Raw genomic sequence first — 22764 nt, 5'->3', positions numbered from 1 at the left:
GTCCAACTGTTAAGCTGGCAGTTGGATAGCCTTAGCACCGCCATGGAGGTGGGAGAGGCTCCCGCCACCGCTGCTGCGCTCGCCAGCAGTGAGCCTGGCTTCTGGCTGAGCAGCGTTCTCCTGTGGGAGCACACTGATCACCAGGGGGCAGCTCCTGCGTTGAGTGTCTGCACCCTGGTGGTCAGTGCACGTCATAGTGACCGGTCGTTCCGCCGTTTGGTCAATTTGCATATTAGCCTTTTATCATATAGGATTCTAGTGCCGCAGGCTTCCTGTAGTTGCCAGGGGGCTCGGGAGCATAGAGTGTTTACCTGGGTGTGTTAGCTTCCTAAGTGGAATCAGGGTTCTCTTATTGAGGAAGGAGAGAATGGATATTGGGTAGGCATCTAGCAGCTCTTCCTCATGGATCAAGAATGGAAATAAGACCAGTTAGGACACATTTGGAATAAGGAATATGTTGAGTTAATCAAGGTTAGGGTTCTGCCAGAAGTATGTTGGAGGGAGAAATGTAGTGCACTATAAGGTGTAGACAAGGAAGTTGTTATAGTTTTTGGACCATGGTTATTTAAGGAGGGAATTGAGATACAGGATGGACAGTGAAAGAGCCGTATGATCCATGGACTGAAAGTTTTAATGGTGGTAAAGAATTGTAAAACTAAGGCTATTAGTATACAAGTAAAGCTAGGAAGTGATGGTCTAAATGTGGGAGGCTTAAAAGTGAGACTGGGAAGAGATTTAGTTATTGGACATGACAAGGTTTAGGTTATGAGCATGGAGTATGTAACTGAAGTAGGAGGGAAGAAAAGATTTATTTAGGAGGTGAAGGAACTGAGAGAGTATACTGATATTGAAATCTTCAGGAATGATCACTGAAGTAGTTGGAGAGAAACTTAGATGATAAGTTTTTCTGTGAATTAGGGGACAGAGAGATAGGTAGGCGACTACCATAAAGAGGGGTCTTGGGTGTGTCAGTCTGATGGTAAATACTTGAAAGAAGCTTGGATTTTTGATGAATAATATGATCCATTGCTTTTTTCACCAACAATATGATTTTTATTTTGCGGGGGAGGACTTTTATATAGATACTTTTTCATCCTGAATATTTCATAGTCTAGAAGATAAGGCATAATTCACTTATCATTCCATTATTATTGGTCATTTAAATTGTTTCTTATTTCCCCCAATTTAAAAGTTATTGAACTGCACTGAACACACATGAACATATATGAGCAAATACTTCTGTTAGGTTAGATTGCTAGAAGTGAAAGTGCAGATTTGAAGGGTCTATACACTTTGTATTTTGGTGGATATCAACAAATTACCCTTTAAAAAGACTTTTTCAGCTTACTCTCTCACCAGTAATAAATGAGAGCCTCCCTTTTTTTCAAATCCATGCTCTAAACTGTTATCATTCCTTTTAATATTTTGCTTTCTGCTGGATAAAATATCTCATTGCTTTAATTTACATTTTTCTGATTACTAGAGAGTAGGAGCATCTTATGCTTACTGGCCATTTATATGTTATTTGTGAATTGCTTATTTATAATCTTTACTGAAAACCATTTTCATCTTTTGGGTATTTGCAATTTTGACTGCCAATAACATGATTTTTTTTGTTGCTTTTCTGTGCTTTTATAGATGTAGTGTATTAAAAAGAAGTTTTATGACATTTTATGGCATTTTAAGTGGAGGGAGATTATTAGCATGTGCCCAGTCCTCCATCTTGCTTTTTATTCAGGAATTATTCATTCTTGAAAAAAATACATGTGTATATATATGTATACACACACATATTCTTGTTATATTGTTGTCTGCAGTCAATATGTTGAAATGAAAATGTAATTTGCAGTGAGAAATTATTTTAATATTGATTTCATTTTATGTTTCCATTCTATATGAGATTGTTAGGCATTTTTATCTTTTGAAATAATTGACTCCATCTCTTTAAATTCTATTTATTTGTTGTATTAAGCTTCTTATTTACACCATTAGTAATTCTGTTTATGCAGTATGTTAGGTGCTCAACTTTGACCACGTGGTTAAATAATTGTTGCTTTATGTTAGAGTTGGGAAACATGTGATCCAGCATGCTCTAGTTTGTCTTTGAATCATTGGACTCTGGAAGGTTGAAGGTAGGGGAAAAACAGCGTTTGCTTAGAGCGCTTATCTCCCTGGGTTCTGTAGTGGGAAAGATGAACTGCTTTTGATAATTCTGTGGATCACATGAGTGGTTTAGGCTTTCTCTGAATTGGTTTACTGACCTATCCATTTTCTTTTTCTCCTCCCCGCTGGTTCTTTTTTAAGGAGTATTTTCTCCCCATTGCTGGCTAAATTATTCAAGTAGTAAGCATGCAGTTCTTAGTCCTTAGCCAGAGTGCAGAGTAATCAGATATGGTCAATGAGTTACTGAAGTGAATAATGTCTCTATAATGCAGACATTGACTTTTGTGAAGGAATTTTTTTAAAGGTAAGTAAACTTTTAGGGCCTAATTATCTTTGAACTTATGTATCTTTAATGTCTCTTGTGTTATCTTTCTGCCATGAACTGTAAAATATGATGTACTTTATTAAAACTTGAACATTTCACTTAAATCTATATGGCTATGTAATGAATCATTAGCTGAATGTTGAACTGGCCTTACCCCTGACCCCTCCATTAAAAAAAAAATTTACTTATTTTAAAAGAAGCTAATATTTACCTGGTAAATTTAAAATATGTTTTGTCACACTGCAGAAGGAGCAGGTTATTTGCTTGTTTAAAAATATTTTTTCCTATTAGATTGTGAAATCTTTCAAGTTGGATCTGTTTGTTTAGTCTCTTTAACTCTCCACTAACTCTCTACTGCACCTAATATAATGTCTTGCACATAGGTAGTCATCAAATGCTGATTGAATTTAATTGTTGATTAAATAGTTTCAGAGCCACTTCTTTTAAGAGAATAAACTTGTGTAAGGATGTATAGCTGGCTCATGATAGAACTAATGGTATTTTAAGATTTCTAGAGTTCTTTTTGCTACATATTTTTCTGCCTCTGAAATGTTATATAATCTTTGAGGAAATGCTTACTTATGGCATGTGCTGAAATTTGTCTCTCTCCGGAACCACAAAACAGATACTGAATCTTCTACATCTTTAAGAGCAGGTAAGTTGTGTAGTACCAGGAAGGGAAAACGCAAAAGAATAAGTTTTAATTTTGACTGCAGGAGGAAAGAACAGTTGTTTTGTAGGATGCTCAAAATCTAAAAATGTTAAACATGGTTGTTTTTTCCTTTTGCTACTTACAACTACCAAGATGAGGAAAAACAATTTTATCAAGTAATGTGCTTTTTAAAGAAAATAACACATTTGGGAAATTAAAAGCATGATTAAATTTAATTAGAATAGTAGGTTGTTTAGGCTGTTTCTGCAATGTGCTGTCTTTCTTTATCTCTTTTATTTATGAGAGGAGAGGATCAGTAGTTATACGATTACTGTATTAGTATAATAGTTTTTATGGCTTAGAGAACAGTTTCAAATCATTGCAATGCTAGTTGCAAGCCAAACTAGAGAATTTTCTAGAAGCAGTTGCACCTCTTCTATCTCTAGCATAAAATAAAATATCTTGTTAAAACATTTGATTAGGGAGAGAGTTTTTGTAAATTAAAATAGCTTTATTTTTCCTGTTTATATCAAAGCAGAATTATAAAATTCTGTGAAAGAATAAAGTTAAGATCGTTAAAAAAAATTGACATTCTAACTATTTTAACTGTAAAATTCAGTAGCCTTAAGTACATTCACAGTGTTATGCAACCATCACTGCTATCTTTTTCCAAAAGTTTTTGATCACTCCAAACAGGAACTCTGTACCCTTGAATCAATATCTTCCCACTCCGCTTCCCCCCCAGCCCCTGATAACCTCTAACCTATTTTTTTATTTCTATAAATTTGTCTATTCTAAATATATAAGTGAAATCATACAACATTTGTCCTTTTGTGTCTGGCTTATTTCACTTGGCATACTATTTCCAAGATTCATCCATACGGTAGCATATTTTAGTAATTCATTCTTTTTTATGGGGCTGAATAATACTCCATACCATTTTGTTTATCCATTCATCTCTTGATGGACACAGGTTGTTTTCACTTTTTGGCTATTGTGAATAATGCTACAATGAGCATTGGCATGCAACTGTCTGTCTGAGTCCCTGCTTTCAGTTATTTTAGTGTGTACCCAAGAGTGGAATTGCTGGGTTATACAATAATTGTGTTTACTTTTTTGAGAAGTCGTCAAACTGTTTTCTACAGCAGCTGCACCTACCAGCAATGTATGAGGTTCCAGTTTTTCCACATTCTTGCTGGGCACTTGTTATTTTCTTTTTTTAATATATTTTATTGATTTTTTACAGAGAAGAAGGGAGAGGGACAGAGAGTTAGAAACATCAATGAGAGAGATCGATCAGCTGCCTCCTGCACACCCCCCACTGGGGATGTGCCCGCAATCAAGGTACATGCCCTTGACCGGAATCGAGCCTGGAACCCTTGAGTCCTCAGGCCGACGCTCTATCCACTGAGCCAAACTGGTTCGGCTTTCTTTTTTTTTTTAAATAGTCATCCAGTGGGTATCTCATTATGGTTTTGGTTTGTATTTCCCTAATGAACAGTGATGGTGAGCATCTTTTATGTGCTATTGAGCATTTGTATTTCTTCTTTGGAGATGTGTCTATTCAAGTCCTTTGCTCAGTTTTGAATTGGGTTGTCTTTATGGTGAATTGTAAGAGTTCTTTATGTAGTATGCATATTAAATCTTTATCAGATGTATATATGATTTGCAGATATTTTATTATATTCTGTGGGTTGTCTTTTCATTTGTTAAGGCTCTGTGCACAAAAGTTTTTAGTTTTTATGCAGTCCAATTTATCTCTCTTTTGTATTGTGATGTTGCTTATGCTTTTCTATTTGGCTTTTTCACTCAGCCATAATTATTTTGAAATTCATTCACTTTGTTGCATGTATCAGTGGTTTAGTCTTTTTTATTGATGAGTAGTATTTCACTGTCTGGTTTTGTCCGTTTGTTTCTCTATTTGCCTGTTGATAGGCATTTGGGTTGTTTTCAGTTCTTGACTATTATAAATAAAGCTTCCTATGAACATTCCTGTACAAGTCCTTGTATAGATATGTAATTTGTTTTCTCTTAGGTAAATACTTAGGTGTAAAATCATTAAATTATATGTTAGGTATAAGTTTCATTTTTTTTAAAGAAACTGCCAAACTTTTCCAAAATGATTTTACCATTTTAATTCCTACTCGTAGTGTATGAAAGTTCTGGTTTCTCTCATCGCCAATATTTGTTATGGTCAGTCTTTTCAATTGTAGCAGTTCTAATTGGTGTGTAGTGGTTATCTCATTCTGGTTTAACTTTACATTTTCCTAATGTCTAATGATGTTGAACATCTTTCATGTGTTTGCCTTCTGTATATTTTCTTTGGTTTAATGTTCGTTCATACCTTTTGCTCTTTTTTTAAAAAATGGATTGTGTATTTTGTGAGATCTTTATATATTCTGGATACACGTCTTTTATCAGGGATATGCTTTGCAAATATTTTTCTCCCAGTGTCAGTCTTTTCATTCTCTTGTAGTCTTTTGAAGAGCAGAAGTTTTTAACTTTCAGAATTAGAGTGCATAAGTTTATAAATTTTTTTCTAAGAATGCTTTGCCCAGCTCAAAACCACAAAGATTTTCTCCTATGTTTTCCTCTAGAAGTTTCAGAGTTTGAGGCTTTATGTTTAGGTCCATAATTCATTTTAACTTAATTCTGATATCTGGCCTGGGGAATAGAGCCAAGTTCCTTTTTGTGCATATGGATGTCTTAGTTGTTCCAGCACCGTTTGTTGAAAAGACTCCTTTCTCGGTTGGATTTTCTTTTCACCTTTGTTAAAAACCAGTCATCCATATATTTGTGAGTTTAAGCTCTATATTCTATTTGTACCATTGATCTGTTTGTTTTTACACCAATACTATGCTGTTTTGACTATTGTAGCTTTATAATAAGTCTTGAAATCTGGTAGTGTTAATCCTCTTTGTTCTTCTTTTTCAAAGTTATTTTGCTTATTCTTGGTTCTCTGTATATCCGTCTGAACTTCAGTATTGACTTGCCAATTTGTACAAAAATGCCTGCTGGGGTTTTGATTGTAATTACATTGAATCAACAGATCAATTTGGGGAGAATTGACATCTCAATAATATTGAATCTTCAGACCCACCAACATGATGTATATATCCTTTTATTTATTTAGGGCTCCTTTAATTTCAATAATGTTTTGTGGTTTTCAGTTTCCATATCTTCTGTCAGATTTATCTTAAGTGTTTCATATTTTCAATGTTACTATAAATGGCATTTAAAATTTTTAATTGTTCATGCAAGTATATAAATACAGTTGATTTTTATATTTTATCCTACTGCCTTGCTAAACTCATTTAGTGGTTCTAGTAGCCTTTTGTAGGTTCTAGTAGATTTTCTACATGGATTATGTTGTCTGTGAATTGTGACTGTGTTTTTGGAGGACTTTACTACCAGATTTCAAGACACATATAATGCTAGTCATTGAGACAGTATGATATTGGCATAAGGAAAAGACATATAGATCAGCGGAACAGAATATAGTTCTGTCACAATGCATTGCTGGTGACAGTAAACACGCATAACTCATTTTATTGCACTACGCTTTATTGTGCTTCACAGATATTGCATTTTTTTAAATTGAAGGCAAGACTCTCCACCAGCAAAAACATTACAACTTGCTTTATTGTGATACTCACTTTATTGCGGTGGTCTGGAACCAAACCTGCAGTATCTCTGAGGTATGCCAGTAAAGTGGTATAACCACCATGGGAAACATTTTGGCAGTTGCTTTATAAATTAAAACATATACTTACTGTGCGATCTAGCAATTCCACTTGTAGATATTTAGCCAAGCAAAATAGAAACATCTGTCCACAAGACATGAATGTTCATAGCAACTTTATTCATAGTAACCCAAAATTAAATGCAACCCATATGTCCAACACTTGAATGGATAAACAAATTGTGGTACATTTATACAATGGAATATAACTCATCCACTAAAGGAATGTCTTAATAATAAATTCAGTATTGTGGATGAATCTTAAAGATATGCTGAGTGAATAAAACCTGATACAAAGGAATATATGCTGTGTGATTTTATAATAAGCAAAACTAATCTGTAGTCATAGTCATCAGATTAGGGGATGCCTAGGGCTGAATGAAGTGGGAGATTGATTGCTAGTTGGTTTGAAGGAACTTTCTTGTGTGGTAAAAATGTTCTATAGTGCCCAGCTGGTGTGGCTCAGTGGTTGAACATCAACCTATGAACCAGAAGGTCACAGTTGGATTCCTGGTCAGGTCACATGCCCAGATTGTGGACTTAATCCCCAGTGAGGGCTGAGCAGGAGGCAGCTGATCAATGATTCTCTCTCATCAATGTTTCTAACTCTCTATCCTTCTCCTTTCCTCCCTGTAAAAAAATCAATAAAATATATTTTTTAACACTTGGATTGCGGGAAACGAGTTAAGTCGGCTCGCGTGAATTGCGCGTACTCCGCGGGAGCCGTCTTAACTCGGTTCATATAGATTTGCGGTGGAGTGCGGGAAACGTGTAAACTCGGGCCGATTGTAACTGCGTATTACCAAATATTTGTTTGTTTGCCGTTCACAAAGATACCTACCTGCGTATGCGAACCGTTTCATACCCATTGGGGTAATAGGTATCATAAAAATCCCTTGTAAGTAGAGAACACTTTATGGCGCTGGTCGAGTACAATACCGTTAGGGTACCAATGTATTGTTTTCTCATTTTATAACCGATATCCCTGGATATCTCACCATGCAAAGAGAATAGTTATTGAGAAATACTTCTTGTGTCCGGACGTCTTTAGTTTTGAGTTTTGTGAATATTATTACGTGTTTAAATATTTAAATATATTGTGATAAAGACATTCATATAGAATTTTTTAACCAAATAAAATAAAATCGTTCCGCAAAGTGTTCGCATAATAATTATTTTTTTATATCAGATATCTATCGGAGTACCGCTATTTTCAGTTAGTATTATTTTTATTTGCTTTAACCTAGAATGTCGCAGCATTCAGACTATAGTGATGATGAGTTTTGTGCAGACAAGTTGTCCAATTATTCTTGTGATAGCGATCTTGAAAATGCGAGTACAAGTGATGAAGATTCTAGTGATGATGAAGTAATGGTGCGTCCCAGGACATTGAGGCGACGAAGAATTTCGAGCTCCAGCTCTGACTCAGAGTCAGATATAGAAGGCGGGAGAGAAGAATGGTCGCATGTTGATAATCCACCGGTCTTAGAAGATTTTTTAGGGCATCAAGGATTAAACACTGTTAGATGCTGTTATAAATAATATAGAAGATGCCGTGAAATTATTTATCGGAGATGATTTTTTTGAATTTCTTGTAGAGGAGTCAAACAGGTATTATAATCAAAATAGGAATAATTTCAAACTTTCAAAAAAAAGCCTAAAGTGGAAAGATATAACCCCTCAAGAGATGAAGAAGTTTTTAGGGTTAATTGTTCTCATGGGACAGGTGCGCAAAGATAGAAGAGATGACTATTGGACCACGGAGCCATGGACGGAGACGCCATATTTTGGTAAAACGATGACGAGAGACAGGTTCCGACAGATATGGAAAGCTTGGCACTTCAATAATAATGCGGATATCGTAAATGAATCAGATAGACTTTGCAAAGTGAGACCAGTACTAGATTATTTTGTGCCTAAATTTATAAATATTTACAAACCTCATCAGCAATTATCACTAGATGAAGGGATCGTACCTTGGAGGGGAAGATTATTCTTTAGGGTATATAATGCTGGCAAGATCGTTAAATATGGAATATTGGTTCGTTTGTTGTGCGAAAGTGATACAGGATATATCTGTAACATGGAAATTTATTGCGGCGAAGGAAAGCGATTATTGGAAACGATACAAACAGTAGTGTCTCCATACACTGATTCGTGGTACCATATATATATGGACAATTATTATAATAGCGTCGCAAATTGTGAAGCACTTATGAAAAACAAATTCAGAATATGTGGAACAATCCGGAAAAATCGAGGTATACCTAAAGATTTTCAAACAATTTCTTTGAAAAAAGGTGAAACAAAATTTATAAGGAAAAATGATATATTGTTACAAGTGTGGCAATCAAAAAAGCCTGTATACCTGATTTCTTCGATTCATTCTGCGGAGATGGGAGAAAGTCAGAATATTGACAGAACATCAAAAAGAAAATTGTCAAACCGAATGCACTCATTGACTACAATAAACATATGAAAGGTGTTGACCGGGCCGACCAATACCTTTCATATTATTCGATATTGCGGAGGACGGTCAAATGGACAAAAAGGTTGGCAATGTATATGATAAATTGCGCATTATTTAATTCTTATGCAGTTTACAAATCAGTGAGGCAAAGAAAAATGGGTTTTAAAATGTTTTTGAAACAAACAGCTATCCACTGGTTGACGGATATTCCAGAGGACATGGACATTGTTCCAGACCTTCAACCAGTACCGTCTACTTCTGGAATGCGGGCTAAACCACCTACATCTGATCCACCATGCAGGCTATCGATGGACATGAGAAAGCATACGTTACAGGCAATTGTCGGAAGTGGAAAAAAGAAAAACATTTTGAGAAGGTGTCGCGTATGTTCCGTTCATAAATTGCGCAGTGAGACACGCTACATGTGCAAATTTTGCAATATACCTCTACATAAAGGGGCGTGTTTTGAAAAATATCATACGCTAAAAAACTATTAATTTCTATTTGTTTTGATTTATTATGAAAATTTTATTTTAAACTTTAAAAATATGTGTATATTTTTAGGTAATAAGTATTTTTTGGGTTTTTCGTATTTAGTTTATATATATTGAATTATTTATGTACTGAATAGATAAAAAAATGTCTGTGATTGAATAAATTTTCATTTTTTACACAAGAAACCGAAAATTTCATTTCAATCGAACCCATACTTCAAAAGATATAGGCATTTTAAACTAACTCTGATTTTGCGCGGGAAACCTAAATAATTGCCCGCGCCATCTTATATTTTGGCGGGAAATTCACCCGACACTGTAGTGTTAAATGTTCTATATCTTGATTAGGGAGATGGTTACATAGATACATTCATTTGTCAAAACTCATTGAGGTATATACATTCTGTAAGTGTTCATTTTATTATATGTAGAGTATGCCTTAGCATAGTTGAATTTTAAAAAATTCTAAGTGGATTGTAGATCTAAATGTAAAAGTTCAAATAATAAGCTCCTTAAAGATAACATAGGAGACTTTCTTAAAGAGGATATAAAAACACTAATGTTAAACTTCATTAAGACCTGGAACTTCGTGTCTTCAAAAGATACTACTAAGAGAGTAAAAAAGGCAAGCTACTGTATGAGGGGGAAAAGGTATATGAACACACACATACATAAATACATACATTTCTTTTGTATAATGGTACCCCTTACTTGTGGAGGATATGTTCCAAGACCCCCCCAGTGGATGCCTGAAACAGCATATAGTACTGAACTTTACATATACTATATTTTTCTCTATGTATACACACCTATGAAAAAGTTTAATTCATAAATTGGGCACAGTAAGAGATTAACAACAATAACTAGTGTTAAAATAGAGCAATTATAATAAAACTAGTGGCCCAGTGCACAAAATTCATGCACATTAAAAGGGAATTAGAGGAAATATTTTAATATTGCTATTTGCCCTTTATAATAGAAGTGTCAGAGATGAAAGAAAATTAGTAAAATGTATATGAAAATCTCCCTCCTGTCAGAGTCTGGGGTGCGCCACGGGACCCAGAGTCAAGTCCCCGCCCACCCGCGTGAGCCTTGAAATCGTGCGAGACCCAGACCCAGCCGGCCCCACCCCTGTCAAGCAGCCTCAGGTCCCCCGTCAAGCCCCACCAGACGGGGGGGGGCACAGCCTCAGGTCCCCTGGCCTGGCGCTGGGCGGGGGACATTGCCTCAGGTCCCCGGCCCTGGCGTGACAGCGTGATGGTGTGATGGCATGATGACCATTTGCATATTAGCTCTTTATTATATAGGATAAGGGTTACTTGAACACAAACACCATGATACCACGACAGTGGATCTGAAAACCAAGATGATGGCTACTAAGTGACCAACAGGTGGGGAGCATGTACAACATGGATTTGCTGGACAAAGGGATGATTCATGTCTTGGGATGGGATGGAGCAGGAAAGTGTGAGATTTCATTGCGCTACTCAGCACCACACAAAATTTAAAACTTATGAATTGTTTCTGGAATTTTCCATTTAATATTTTTAGACCATTGTTGACTGCAGGTAACTAAAACTGCAGAAAGTGAAACTGAAGATAAGGGTCCAAAAATATATAAATAGCTCGTACAAATTACTAGGGGGGAACCCAAATATGTAAAAGAAAAAAGGGCAACAATGTGAATAGACACTGCACTGTGTGAAAGAGGATTTCCAAGCAATAAACATATGAAAAACTCCTCTACATCTTTAGAAGAGAAATGCAAATTGAATTCATAATCAGTAATATATATACTTATTGGAATGTCTGAAATAAACAAATAGGCTGAGAGCAACTGTCATTCTGCTACTTTGGGGGGTAAGAGTGTAATTTGTGCCAGTTTGGACAACCATGGCAGCATACCCATACCTGATGGGTAAATAGTATCTGTTCTAGAATATACCCCACAGAACAGTATGTGTATCAGGATAGATATTCAAAAATGTCATAGCGGTTTAAGTGTAAATAGCCAAAAACTAGTAATTACTCAAATATACATTAACAGTAGAATAGTTAATTGTTTTGTAGGCAAACAATAGAATACTATAAAACAATGAGAAAGAACAAACTATATGTACCTTACATGGATGAATCTTACAAACAGTATGTTGACTGAAGAAAGACAGAAATAATGCATATATGATTCCACTTATGTAAAATTCAGAAATAGGTAAAACGTTTTTTTTTTAATTTTTTTTTGGTGTTGGAAGCTAGGATTGTGGTTACTTTTGGGTGAGGAGTAGGCACAAGAGATACTGGTAATATACCATTTCTTGATCTGGGTGATGGTTATGTGAATATGCTTATTTTATATAATTTACCACGCCTTACATTTATGATTTGTATACTTTTCTGTGTACTGTATAATACTTTGATTTGTTAAAGTTTATTTTTAAATGTAAGGGCAAAGTGAAGCCATTTTCAGGAAAATTTTCATGGTATTCTTGGTAGTTTGACTGAGGATGAGATTAATGTACAAAAGTCAATAGTTTTTCTCTAGTAATTAGCATCTAAAAAAGGAAGCAATAAAAATCATTCCACTTACAGAAGTGGGCAGCTTCACTTTGGTGCAACCTGAGATCTTGTTCAGGGGCCAACTGCTTGCTTCCTGCTTTTAGCTCTAGGGCTTTTCTCTTGTAGGAGCTGTGGTACCTACCTTGGGAACTTAAGTTGTACAAGCCAATGTGAGGGGTGTTTAACACTATGTGGAGCAAACTTTGGTTATTGGGAGGTGGGAGTCAGTAAATACATGTTTCCCTTTTTCTCACTTCAGACTGACAGTTTTGAGATACAGTTGATAGAGTTTCTCATTTTGTCCTCGGTAGCCAATGATTGGGCCAGTATTCATGCATAAGCCTTCTTATTAGACTCTGCTCAATCTCCCCACCCCATAGCAGAGAGTTATCTAACCCCAAATGCCAGTCATGCTGTGGTTGAGACTCCCTGGTATCTGAAACCAATGGTTTACTATAAAATTCAAGTTCTTCAGTATTCAGTCATGGTGACGTTGGGAAATACTGAGTATTACTTTTTTGTGTCTATGAAATGATAATGATATATACAAACAGAGCCCTTAAAGATTAAATGAGGTAAGCTCTATAAACGTAATGCCTGGAACATAGAAGAGTTTAATAAGCAACAGCTATTGATATTTTCTTACTCAAGTTTATACGCTGCTTTCTGACACTCGAGTCATTTTCCGTGAGTATAAAAATTCTTTCCTAGAGACCAAGTTCTCAAGTCCTTATAAATAACCACCAAAAGGACAAAAAAAATAACTTCTACAGAACTCAGCATAGAGAAAACGCCAACATGATCTTGTGAAGATTTAAATGGGTATATGGGTTTTTCAACTGTGTAAATTTTTAGCTTTGCTAAGACAATGCGGTGTTAGCAGAGACTCAGCACTGCAATGAAAAGGTGGTTTTGCCAGCAACACAAGGCTGTTGTCAAAAATTTTGAGAGCAGAGATAAACATTGTTAGGAGCCATAAGGATACATTCTAAAACACATATTTAAAGCTATAGGGCATAGTATGTAAATACCATTACACACTAAACACATTAACACTAAAATATATTAAAGGAAATTTAATATTTAGTTTTTAAAAAATTGTAACTTCTGTGCATGTATATATTATTGGGGGCTATCGTGTGCATTTAGGATGTTTAGTAGCAGCCTTTGGCCTCAAGACACTAGATGACAGCAGCACACACGCTCCACCCCTAAGTTGTAACCAAAGTGTCTCCAGACATTGCCAGGTGTGCCCTGAGAGGTGAAATCATTGGTTGAGAACCACTGAGATAAACCTAGATTTGAATCCAGCTCTAGGGCTATGACTGTGAATTTGAACACATTACCAACTCGTAAACCTTAGTTTTCTTAAGTGAGGAAGCTCAGCACCTGGCACATAGAGTTCAGGAAATGATAATTATTATGATGCTAAAACCTGTTCTCTTTTGCGCCACTCTACCTCTTTATCCTCTTAAAGTAAAATGCCCCTCTGGGTAGCCTGTGGTCAAATTGTTGAACAAGAATTTCTCATATAAGATCATCAACACTGATCATTCACATGGGCAGTTAGCATCGCTTATGATTGCTTTCTCCCTGGATATGGATTTGCTTCTCTTCCTCGTGTGTTCTTGTTTGACTTTGGAAGAGTTGGGAGTACATTATTTCATTGGAATCTCCTGATACAACATTGTGTATGGTGTTCTTTTAATATTTATCACCTTGAATTAGACTCAGTGTGTTAAAGACTAGTTCAGACTTGTAGGAATCAGACCTAAAGAAATTAGGAAGATAAAACTAAATCTTTATTGTTTTTTTAACACTGAGGTAACAGCCAATGAAAAATATTTATTCTTTAGTTTTATATTTTTTTGCAAGTATGATTAAAAATATTAGTACCCTGTAATTGCTTTGATATACATTGTCATTTAAATCTTATTAAAACCCTGGGCAGTGAAAATAGAATAAAAAGGAGATTAGGAAAGGAAACTCTTGATGTACTGTAAGTACACAGCAAGACACAACATTAAGTACTTTATTCTCATCTACTTCTTCAAACTATATCTGCAAAGTAAGTAACGTCTGTTTTTTTAAGAGGATATTTTTCCATTGATTTTTAGAGAGAGTGGAAGGGAGAGGTAGAGACACAGAGAGAGGGAAATAGATGTGAGAGAGATACATCAATTGGTTGCTTCCTGCACAAACTCCAACCTGGGCTGGGGATCGAGCCTGCAACCGCGGGGCATGCCCTTGACTGGAATTGAACCTACAACCCTTCAGTCTGTGTGCCGATGCTCTAACCACTGAAAAAAACCGGCCAGGGCAGCATTATCTGTTATGCAGGTGAGCATATGATGGTTCATTTGCCAAAGATCAGCTAGCTGGTAAATAAGTGGCAGAACCATTAGAACCCATGTTATCCCAAAGCCCATCTTATTTTCATAATGCCATGCTACCTCCTCCAAATGAGGAGCAGATACCTCTGCCTTAAATTTCTTTGTAAGTCATGTGTCTTGACCTATTCTCTGAACTGCAAGGTTAACAGCACAAATTGTAGGACATTGGAACTGTGACGAAGTCATTTTTTTCTGTTGCTACTAGGCCTAAAGACCCATTTTGCCTTGCCCAGCTTCTCTGACCCTCTGTGGCTTATATCTCTGTTGTTCTCCTGGTCCAGTACACTTCCATCTGGTTTATGGGAATAAGAAGGTTTTTATATTCAGTCTCTTTTAACTAAATGAATAAACTTTATTTTTTGATTGTGTATTAGCTTGTATGGTTTCATATTGCTCAAGAATGCAGAGCAGTTAAATCTTAAGCCATGAAGTGTATGCTTGGCAAGAGTCAAGTAAAAACTAACTTAATTAAAAATTAAGAGGGTTTTCTATCCAATAAGGAAAATAGTCTCAAAACTGCCATGTGATGTTTATTCTAATAGACTACTGATGAAAAGATATTTTTAAGTTTATAGTTGCCTAAAATTCTACTGTCTCAGTGTGATTTGTATTTTTAGCTGAAAGAAGAAAAGTTACAAGAGGAGAAAACTTCCGAAGATAAAATCCACAAGCTGTTACCAGAGGACACAGAAACAGGGAAAAGGAAAATGGACGAACAGAAAAAAAGAGATGAGCCATTGGTACTGAAAACCAATCTGGAGCGTGTAAGTAGATGACTGCTTTGATGGACATCTGCCTCAACAGCAGCAATTAGCGCAGGGGACAGGGATCTGAAAGGCCTGTGTTGGTCAACTAATAGTCACTGACTGTGCAGTCTAAGTGTTGTGAGAATTTAGTGTCCAGCTGAGAGCTGGAGAAGGTAATTTATGAATGGGACAACGACACTTGTGTAGAAAGATTAAGCTGACGGTGGGAGAAAATGGTGAAAGGGAAAACCTAGTGCAGTAGACTACTTGTGGTAAATTTTGTACATATTTTGACTTGTGTTGCTTCATATTTGAGTTTTGTATGTCATATCTTCTAGATTTTGTTAAAGCTTGAATTTCCCTTTATTCTTTATTCTAAACAGCACAGTACTAAGAATAAGGTATTAGATTACATAGTTTAAATGTAACCTAATTAGACTTTTAATTGAGCTAAATCTTGCCTGAAATTTTTTCATTACTTATTTACCAAGCAAATTACTGGAAAAGGTTAGAAGTGGTATATTTAAAGTACTTTTGCAGGGTCCACTGATTAGCTCAAATGGGTAATTATAATTGAGTTTTTTCTTTATTAAGTTTTATTGGATTGGACATCTTTTATTGCTTTCTGTATGTGCTTAACATATCTATAGAGTCATATCTTTTAAAATATTTTATGATTCAGGCTTGTTAGTATTTTAGTTATCTTTCTAATTAACCAGAATTAATAGAGCTTTACCATATATAAAGACAGACAATATAGCAGAATAGAGGGGAAAAAATCTCTGCTTCAGAAGTCTCTCTTGAACAGGCCCCAGCATTAAAACAGACTATAACTTTGGCCAGGTTACTTAATTTCTCTGTGCTTTTGATATACCCTTTGCAAAGACATTGTTCCTGAATTTCAAAAAATTCAATTATTTAAGCTTTCTTGGATTGATAGTATTTGCTGATTGTCAACAGGCATGTGGGGCTTTTTGAATCCAGTTATAATAATAATAATTTTATTATTTAATTATTATTAAAAACAACTATTTGCATTTTATAGGGTTTCAGCCTTCTAAAAGATTCAGTTTAACAAACACAAAATGCTGTGTACTCTTAATGCTCTGTTTATTGGGAACTACAAAAGGAAAAAGACTGCTATCAGAGAGGCTAGGAATGAAATATATGATAGTCTTGTGCATATAGTATGTCTTCTGACTAATGGCCTCAATTATGGTCTGTGGTCCAAAGACTGCAATTCTGCCTGTGACTTCACCCCAGCAGGACAGTCCATTAGGGCCACAGGCGAAACAACGCAGAAGCTCGCTTTCCTTTGCTATGGTCTTTGGATAGAAAGAGTACCTGCTGCTGTTTTGGCCTTGCCAGATCCAGATTTTCTCCAGGAAATGATCTCTAGTATTAATTCATGTCAAGACTGGGAAATTGCTCTAAGATTTTTTTTTCTTTTTCCATTATCATCTTTGAAATAGAAATCAATTGCATAAAACTACTTTTAATCTTAAAAGGAATCAAGAAGTACACATTCTCAGACCTGTTTTTATTGGTAATAGCCAGTTATGAAAATTTTGTGTGCAAAAACACATTGAATAAAATATGACCTATGAATACTTCAAGTTTTAGAGTTTTGTGATTTTTACCATTTTTCTGTTTGCTTTTATATTTTTGAGGCCTTTTAAGTGGCTCTAATATTGCTTTAAATATGTGTTAAGAATTTTTGGTGTTGAATGGATAATTTCATTTAGTTTAGTCAAGGCTACATTCAAATTGAGACCAAATAGAAGCTCAAGTAGATTTTAGAGGGAAGCCAGATGAAGGATTAAATTTTATATAGAGAGTGTTATGATTAGAGTTGGACTGATTATTTCACTCCTTTCCCACAAACTTCAGGAACTCTGTATTTCCTGAGAAATTAAGTGAGAACTCTTCACTCCAACATTCAGGTCCTTGGTATTATTTTAGCTTGTATTTCCATCCTTGCTTACATCCCAAAACTCTAAGAAATGGAGCTATTTGCTTTCCCCCACGTATATACTCTGTATTTTCCCTCCTTAGAGTCTTTGCTCTCACATCTTCATCTCACTGAAATGTCACCCAACTTACCTGTTGACAGGCTATTCCTCTTTCAGTGTCCAGTTCAAAAGTTGTCGCCTTCCTGGAACCTATAGAGATTCCCCACTTCTCTCTACTCCATTCTGCCCTCCCAGAACCCCTCCCTCTACTTTGTAACTTTTATAGGACTTATTTCATTCTCCCTTATCTTATGGTTATTTGCGTGTTTGTGTTTCTTTACTAGATTTGTAAGTTTCTTGAGTATAGGAATGTCTTAACCTAATTTAAAATTTCCTACACTACCTTGCATATGGCAAGTGTTTGATGCAAGTTTGTCAAGTTGAATTCAAATGGAGGAAGGAAAGTGCTTATTCCAGAATCAAAAATTATCATCTGTTATTTGCTCGGAATGGAAATAAAATTGGCAGTGTTTATTTTATTACTTTTATGGTACAATTGATATCAATAATAATGTGAATTGTTGGAAAACAATTTGGTATAGCAATTATAGTCGTACCAAAGATTATAAAGCAGAAAGTGAAAAATTGCTTGTCATCCCACAACCTAGAGATAACTTATATAAACATTTTAGTAAATGTCTTGCCAAACTTCTTTTCTAAGTGCATATATACTAAATATATATTTTTTATTTTTAGAAAATGGAACCCAGTGTGCATACTCTCTTAAACCTTTTCTTATAAATTATTAAATTATGGATGTTTTTCCATGTAAATAAAGAATCTTACATCCTTATTTAGTGGTCTCTTGATATTCTTTACAGTAGAATTAATTTAATTAATTAACCTCCTGTTGATATTTTGCTATCTTAAACCACCATTCTGATTAGTTCCTTCGAATAAATAAATTATCAGAAGTGGAATGACCAGGTCAAGGGGAGTGTCCTTTTTAAGACTTTTGGTACTTATTATTAATGTGACCTCCAGAAAGTTTGTATATAGGTATACTCCCACTGGTAGTTTAAGAAAGTACTAAACTAATTTCCTCACACCCTGCCAACTCTAGATATTGTCATTCTTTTAAATTTTTTATGTAAATTAAAAAATACCACTTTGGGGATTTTATTATGCATGTTTTATACCATTTTAGGAATTTGTAGTGCAATAGGCTTATTTTTACCTAAAGGGAAAGATGAGAGGTAAATCTTTTCCTCTCCTATGGTTCTAGGTTTTTTGGGAATGGAAATATAGAGAGATGGGGGAGGTACCGTCTATCTATATAATTATTTATAATAATGTAAATGTATTTTTCAATAATTAAAACTAACCTAGTGATATCTATTATAATGCTAAAGTTTTTTTCTTAAAAGATTAATAGTATTTAATTTGATAAAAATATATCTTTTGTTGAGCACTTACTACTTGTTAATATACTAACTCCTTTTAACAGTAGATGGAGCAATCTTTATTTTATAGATGAGAAAACGGAAGCTCAGAAAGATAAACAGCTAACCTACAGTGGCCCTGATAGCTAAGTAATAGAGCTGGGACTTGGACATTCTCTTATTTGGTAGTGAATTGATTAGGTGGAAACACCTAAATAGAAATTGCCATTATTTATTCCCTGTTGAGTCTATAGATGTCAAAGCTTTTTTTTCTCTCAGAGTTGAAAAGAGAATATTATATAAAATTTTATAATGGGTTAGTACTGTTTAAAAGTTTCTCCAGTGAACAGTTTGTACAACAGAGTTCTTTAAGGAGTTGTACCCTACAAAATCTGAAAAGCTTCCCTGTAATTTGTAATCCTATTTCTCAAAGACTAACTACAGTGGGGCCTTGATTTACGAGTTTAATTCGTTCGGAGACCTAGCTCGTTAACTCAAATTACTCTATCAACTCAATGCAAAAAATCGGCTGAGAGACAGCTGGTATCTCAAAAAACTCGTTAGTCGGGACACTCGTAAGTCAAGGCCCCACTGTATTAGGAAACATAGCTTATTGTATGTATATGTATTTGTCAGCCTATAGAATAACAAAGCATTTCAGGAATGCAGGGTACTCTGAGCCATAAGATGATGTCTTGCATGCCTCTGTCTGTAACTCTCGGTTTTGGTAGTCATTTGATCATTAGCTAACTGGTTAATCATTAAATGATTACATATGTTTTGTTTACCTGCTCTATAATGGCATTGGGATTCTTAAAAAAAAGATGGTCACTTGCTCTCACCGAGTTTATTGTCTGAAGCAGAAGACACTCTTAAATAAGAAACTAGAGTTCAGTGAGATTATTTGCTCCCTCTAAAAAGACTTTCTTATTGAGTAACAAGGCAAATAATACTCACTATATATTGAATGCAAAAGGCACATATAAAAGAAACTTCAAATGTAAATTGAAAAGACTAAAAAAAAAAAGATTCCAAAATAAAACAAAGGTGGAAAAGGCTGACTCTAGGGATATTTGGAAGCCCTTTCGGAGAAAGTGACATTTAAGATGCCTCTGAAAGGCCAGTGAGTATTTTAGAGGCAGAGAATGTGGAAGGGGAATATTAGGCAGAGGGAATAGCATGTCCAAAAGAATAGAGGTTTTGAAAGACTATTATGGTACATGTGGAGAGCAGAAAGTAGTTTTGTTGTACTAGAATTCAAGGAGTTCTCTGTGTGGGAACTGGTATGAGAAAAACTATGAAAGAAAGTTGAGTCTAGTTTTGAAGATTATTGAGTTATGCTGAGGTGTTTAGACTCTATCCTGAAGTTACCAATAGTTAAGCAGGATTCTGTGTGTTTGATAGTATGAAGGGGACTAGAAGGAAGGAAGGCGGAAGAGAGCGAGACCAGTAGTAGACATTGCAATAGTCCAGGCAGAAGATGATGAGAATCTAAGGAAAGGCAATGACAATTGAGTATACATGGGAAGAGTTAGATGAGAGACATTTTAGCACAGTGGTTCTCAACCTTGGCTGCACATTAGAATCACCTGGGAATCTTTTTAAAATCCTGATTTCTGGCCTCATCCTCCGGAAATTCTGTTTCTTTGTTACTAATGTTGTGGCCCCACCCCATAACAATGAAACAGAATTTCCGGAGGATGAGGCCCAGAAATCAGGATTTTAAAAGGATTCCCAGGTGATTCTAATGTGCAGCCAAGGTTGAGAACCACTGTTAAGCAGTAGAATGGAGTAGAGTGGAAATAGCATGGAGGTAGTTGGGAGACAAATGTTCTGGATTTAAGAACCAGTGTCAGCTACTTATTAACTCTACAGTCCCAGGCAAATCAACTGCTCTGAGCCTCAGTTTTCCATCTGTAAAATACAGCTAATAATCCCTTCTCAATAGAGTTGATATAAACAGTAAATGAAACAATATTTAGAAATGTTGGGGTACTCAAAACCTCTATATAATTTATTATTTCCTCAAAGAAAGGGAAAGAAAAGAGTCATAGATGACATGGAGGCTTCCAGTTGGGTTGGTAGTGTGGCTTAAAGAAGATAGTTTGATTTTGGATATATAAAGTTTGAGCTACATTTGGGATATCCAGATTGGGATCTCCAGGAGGCAGTTGGAAACACAAACATAGATTGGAGCTCAGGTAGAAGTGACATAATGGAGAGATTTGAAACAGTAGCTATGGGAGAATCAATGGGAACCCCAATGGACACTGTTATCTCCCTTCTCTCCTGCCAGTGCCCTGCGCGTCTCTCAGATTCAGAGAATGAAGAACCTTCCCGAGGCAAGATGACACAGACACATCGCTCTGCATTTGTTTCTAAGAACAGCTCCTACTCCTTAGCTTTCCTGGCAGGGTAAGAGGCTGATGCTGAATTCAGTCAGGGTTCTTTCATTTTGGGGTATGGGGCAAAAGGGACTGGGGGAGCAAAAGTATTTGTGGTAGCCACTTTGGGGGAGGTGGGAGTGGGGAAAAGAGGTGGGAACTGGTTTTCAAATATGGTTGAGGGACAAGGGGCTGACCTGAATTTTTAAAGAAAGTGAATCTCACCCATTTCTGGTATCCTCAGATAAGATTGTGCTAACTGCTCTGCTGCAAAGTGTGAACTTTCCATCCTGGAAGAAACAATGCAGCCTTACTCGCTGACGTGTCCTCTGTTCTCTCTGTGGACTTTTTTCTCTTAGTAGGAAGACCAGAGTTGATTTTATTTTCAATGCCTAGAACTAAAATATATCTTGATAGGTTTCAAGAGGGAAAACTGCTGAAAAGTTTTTAAGACCTTGCCAGAGGAACCTCTTGATCCTTTAGATTTTGCAGGCCCATGGGAGGAAAAGAGGGAGTAATTGAATTGGATGTTGGATGATTGGGGAAAAATGCCGGTTTGGATGGATGGAGGAAGGAAGGAAGGAAGGAAGGGAGGGAGGGAGGGAGGGAGGGAGGAAAGAAAGGATAGAGGGAAAAGGAAGGGAAGAACAAATAGAGGAATCATTCATTTTGAGCAGCTACTACATGCCATGATTTGTTTTAATATAAAGATGATAAAGACAATCATTACTTACTTTGTAATCTTTTTTTTGTTTGTTTAAAGCTGGCATTGCTCACCTTTATTTCTAGTCTTCCTCTCTTCCTTCCCAGCAACACTGTGAAGTAGATCTCTCTTGCTGCCCCTATGGACATACACCTGGACCCTTTTTATTTGAAGGCTTTTTATAGCTAGTCACTAATAAATATGACCCAAAAAGCTACCATATTTAAGAATGTTATGAAATATGTACTATTGTGATCGCTGATGTAGTTTTTGTATCTGAATCCTATTCTAATATATAAAAAGCTAGGGGCCGTCAGGACCGAAACAGCAGGCTGCGTGGGGTGACCAGGCCTACAGAGGGGGACAGTTGGGGGTGACCAGGCTGGCGGGGGGGGGGCAGTTGGGGTGACCAGGCCAGCAGGGGGGTTAGTGAGGGACGACCAAACGACTGAACAGCAGGCTGCGTGGGGGTGACCAGGCCTGCAGGGGGGGGGCAGTTTGGGTGAGTGGGGTGGGGCAGTTAGGGGTGATCAAGGCCGGCAGAGCGGGGCAGTGGGGGGGGGAGCTGGGGTAGACAGGGGGCAGTTAGGGGTGACCAGGCCAGCAGGGGGGCAGTAAGGGGTGAACAAGGCCGCCAGGGGCAGTAAGGGGCGACCAGGCCAGTGGGGTGGGGCAGTTAAGAGGGTGGATCAGCCCGGCAAGAGCGGGCAGTTTGGGGTTGACCAAGCTGGCAGGGGGGGCA

At 36.4% G+C, this 22764-nt stretch overlaps 1 protein-coding gene across 1 annotated transcript in view; it reads left to right on the top strand.

The window, feature by feature from the left end:
- Positions 1 to 22764, top strand: part of RNF169 (ring finger protein 169) — a 43350-nt gene that overhangs the window by 5320 nt on the left and 15266 nt on the right. Inside the window, exons 3-4 of the mRNA XM_023764044.1 lie at positions 15413 to 15559; positions 21232 to 21350. Coding sequence (XP_023619812.1) covers positions 15413 to 15559; positions 21232 to 21350 — 266 coding nt within the window. The remainder of the gene's footprint in view (positions 1 to 15412; positions 15560 to 21231; positions 21351 to 22764) is intronic.

Source organism: Myotis lucifugus, unplaced genomic scaffold (genome assembly GCF_000147115.1).
Source record: "Myotis lucifugus unplaced genomic scaffold, Myoluc2.0 scaffold_313, whole genome shotgun sequence".
NCBI classification, from domain to species: Eukaryota; Metazoa; Chordata; class Mammalia; order Chiroptera; family Vespertilionidae; genus Myotis; species Myotis lucifugus.
Note: the sequence above shows the minus strand (reverse complement) of the source record. Positions and strands in the feature narration are given on the sequence as shown.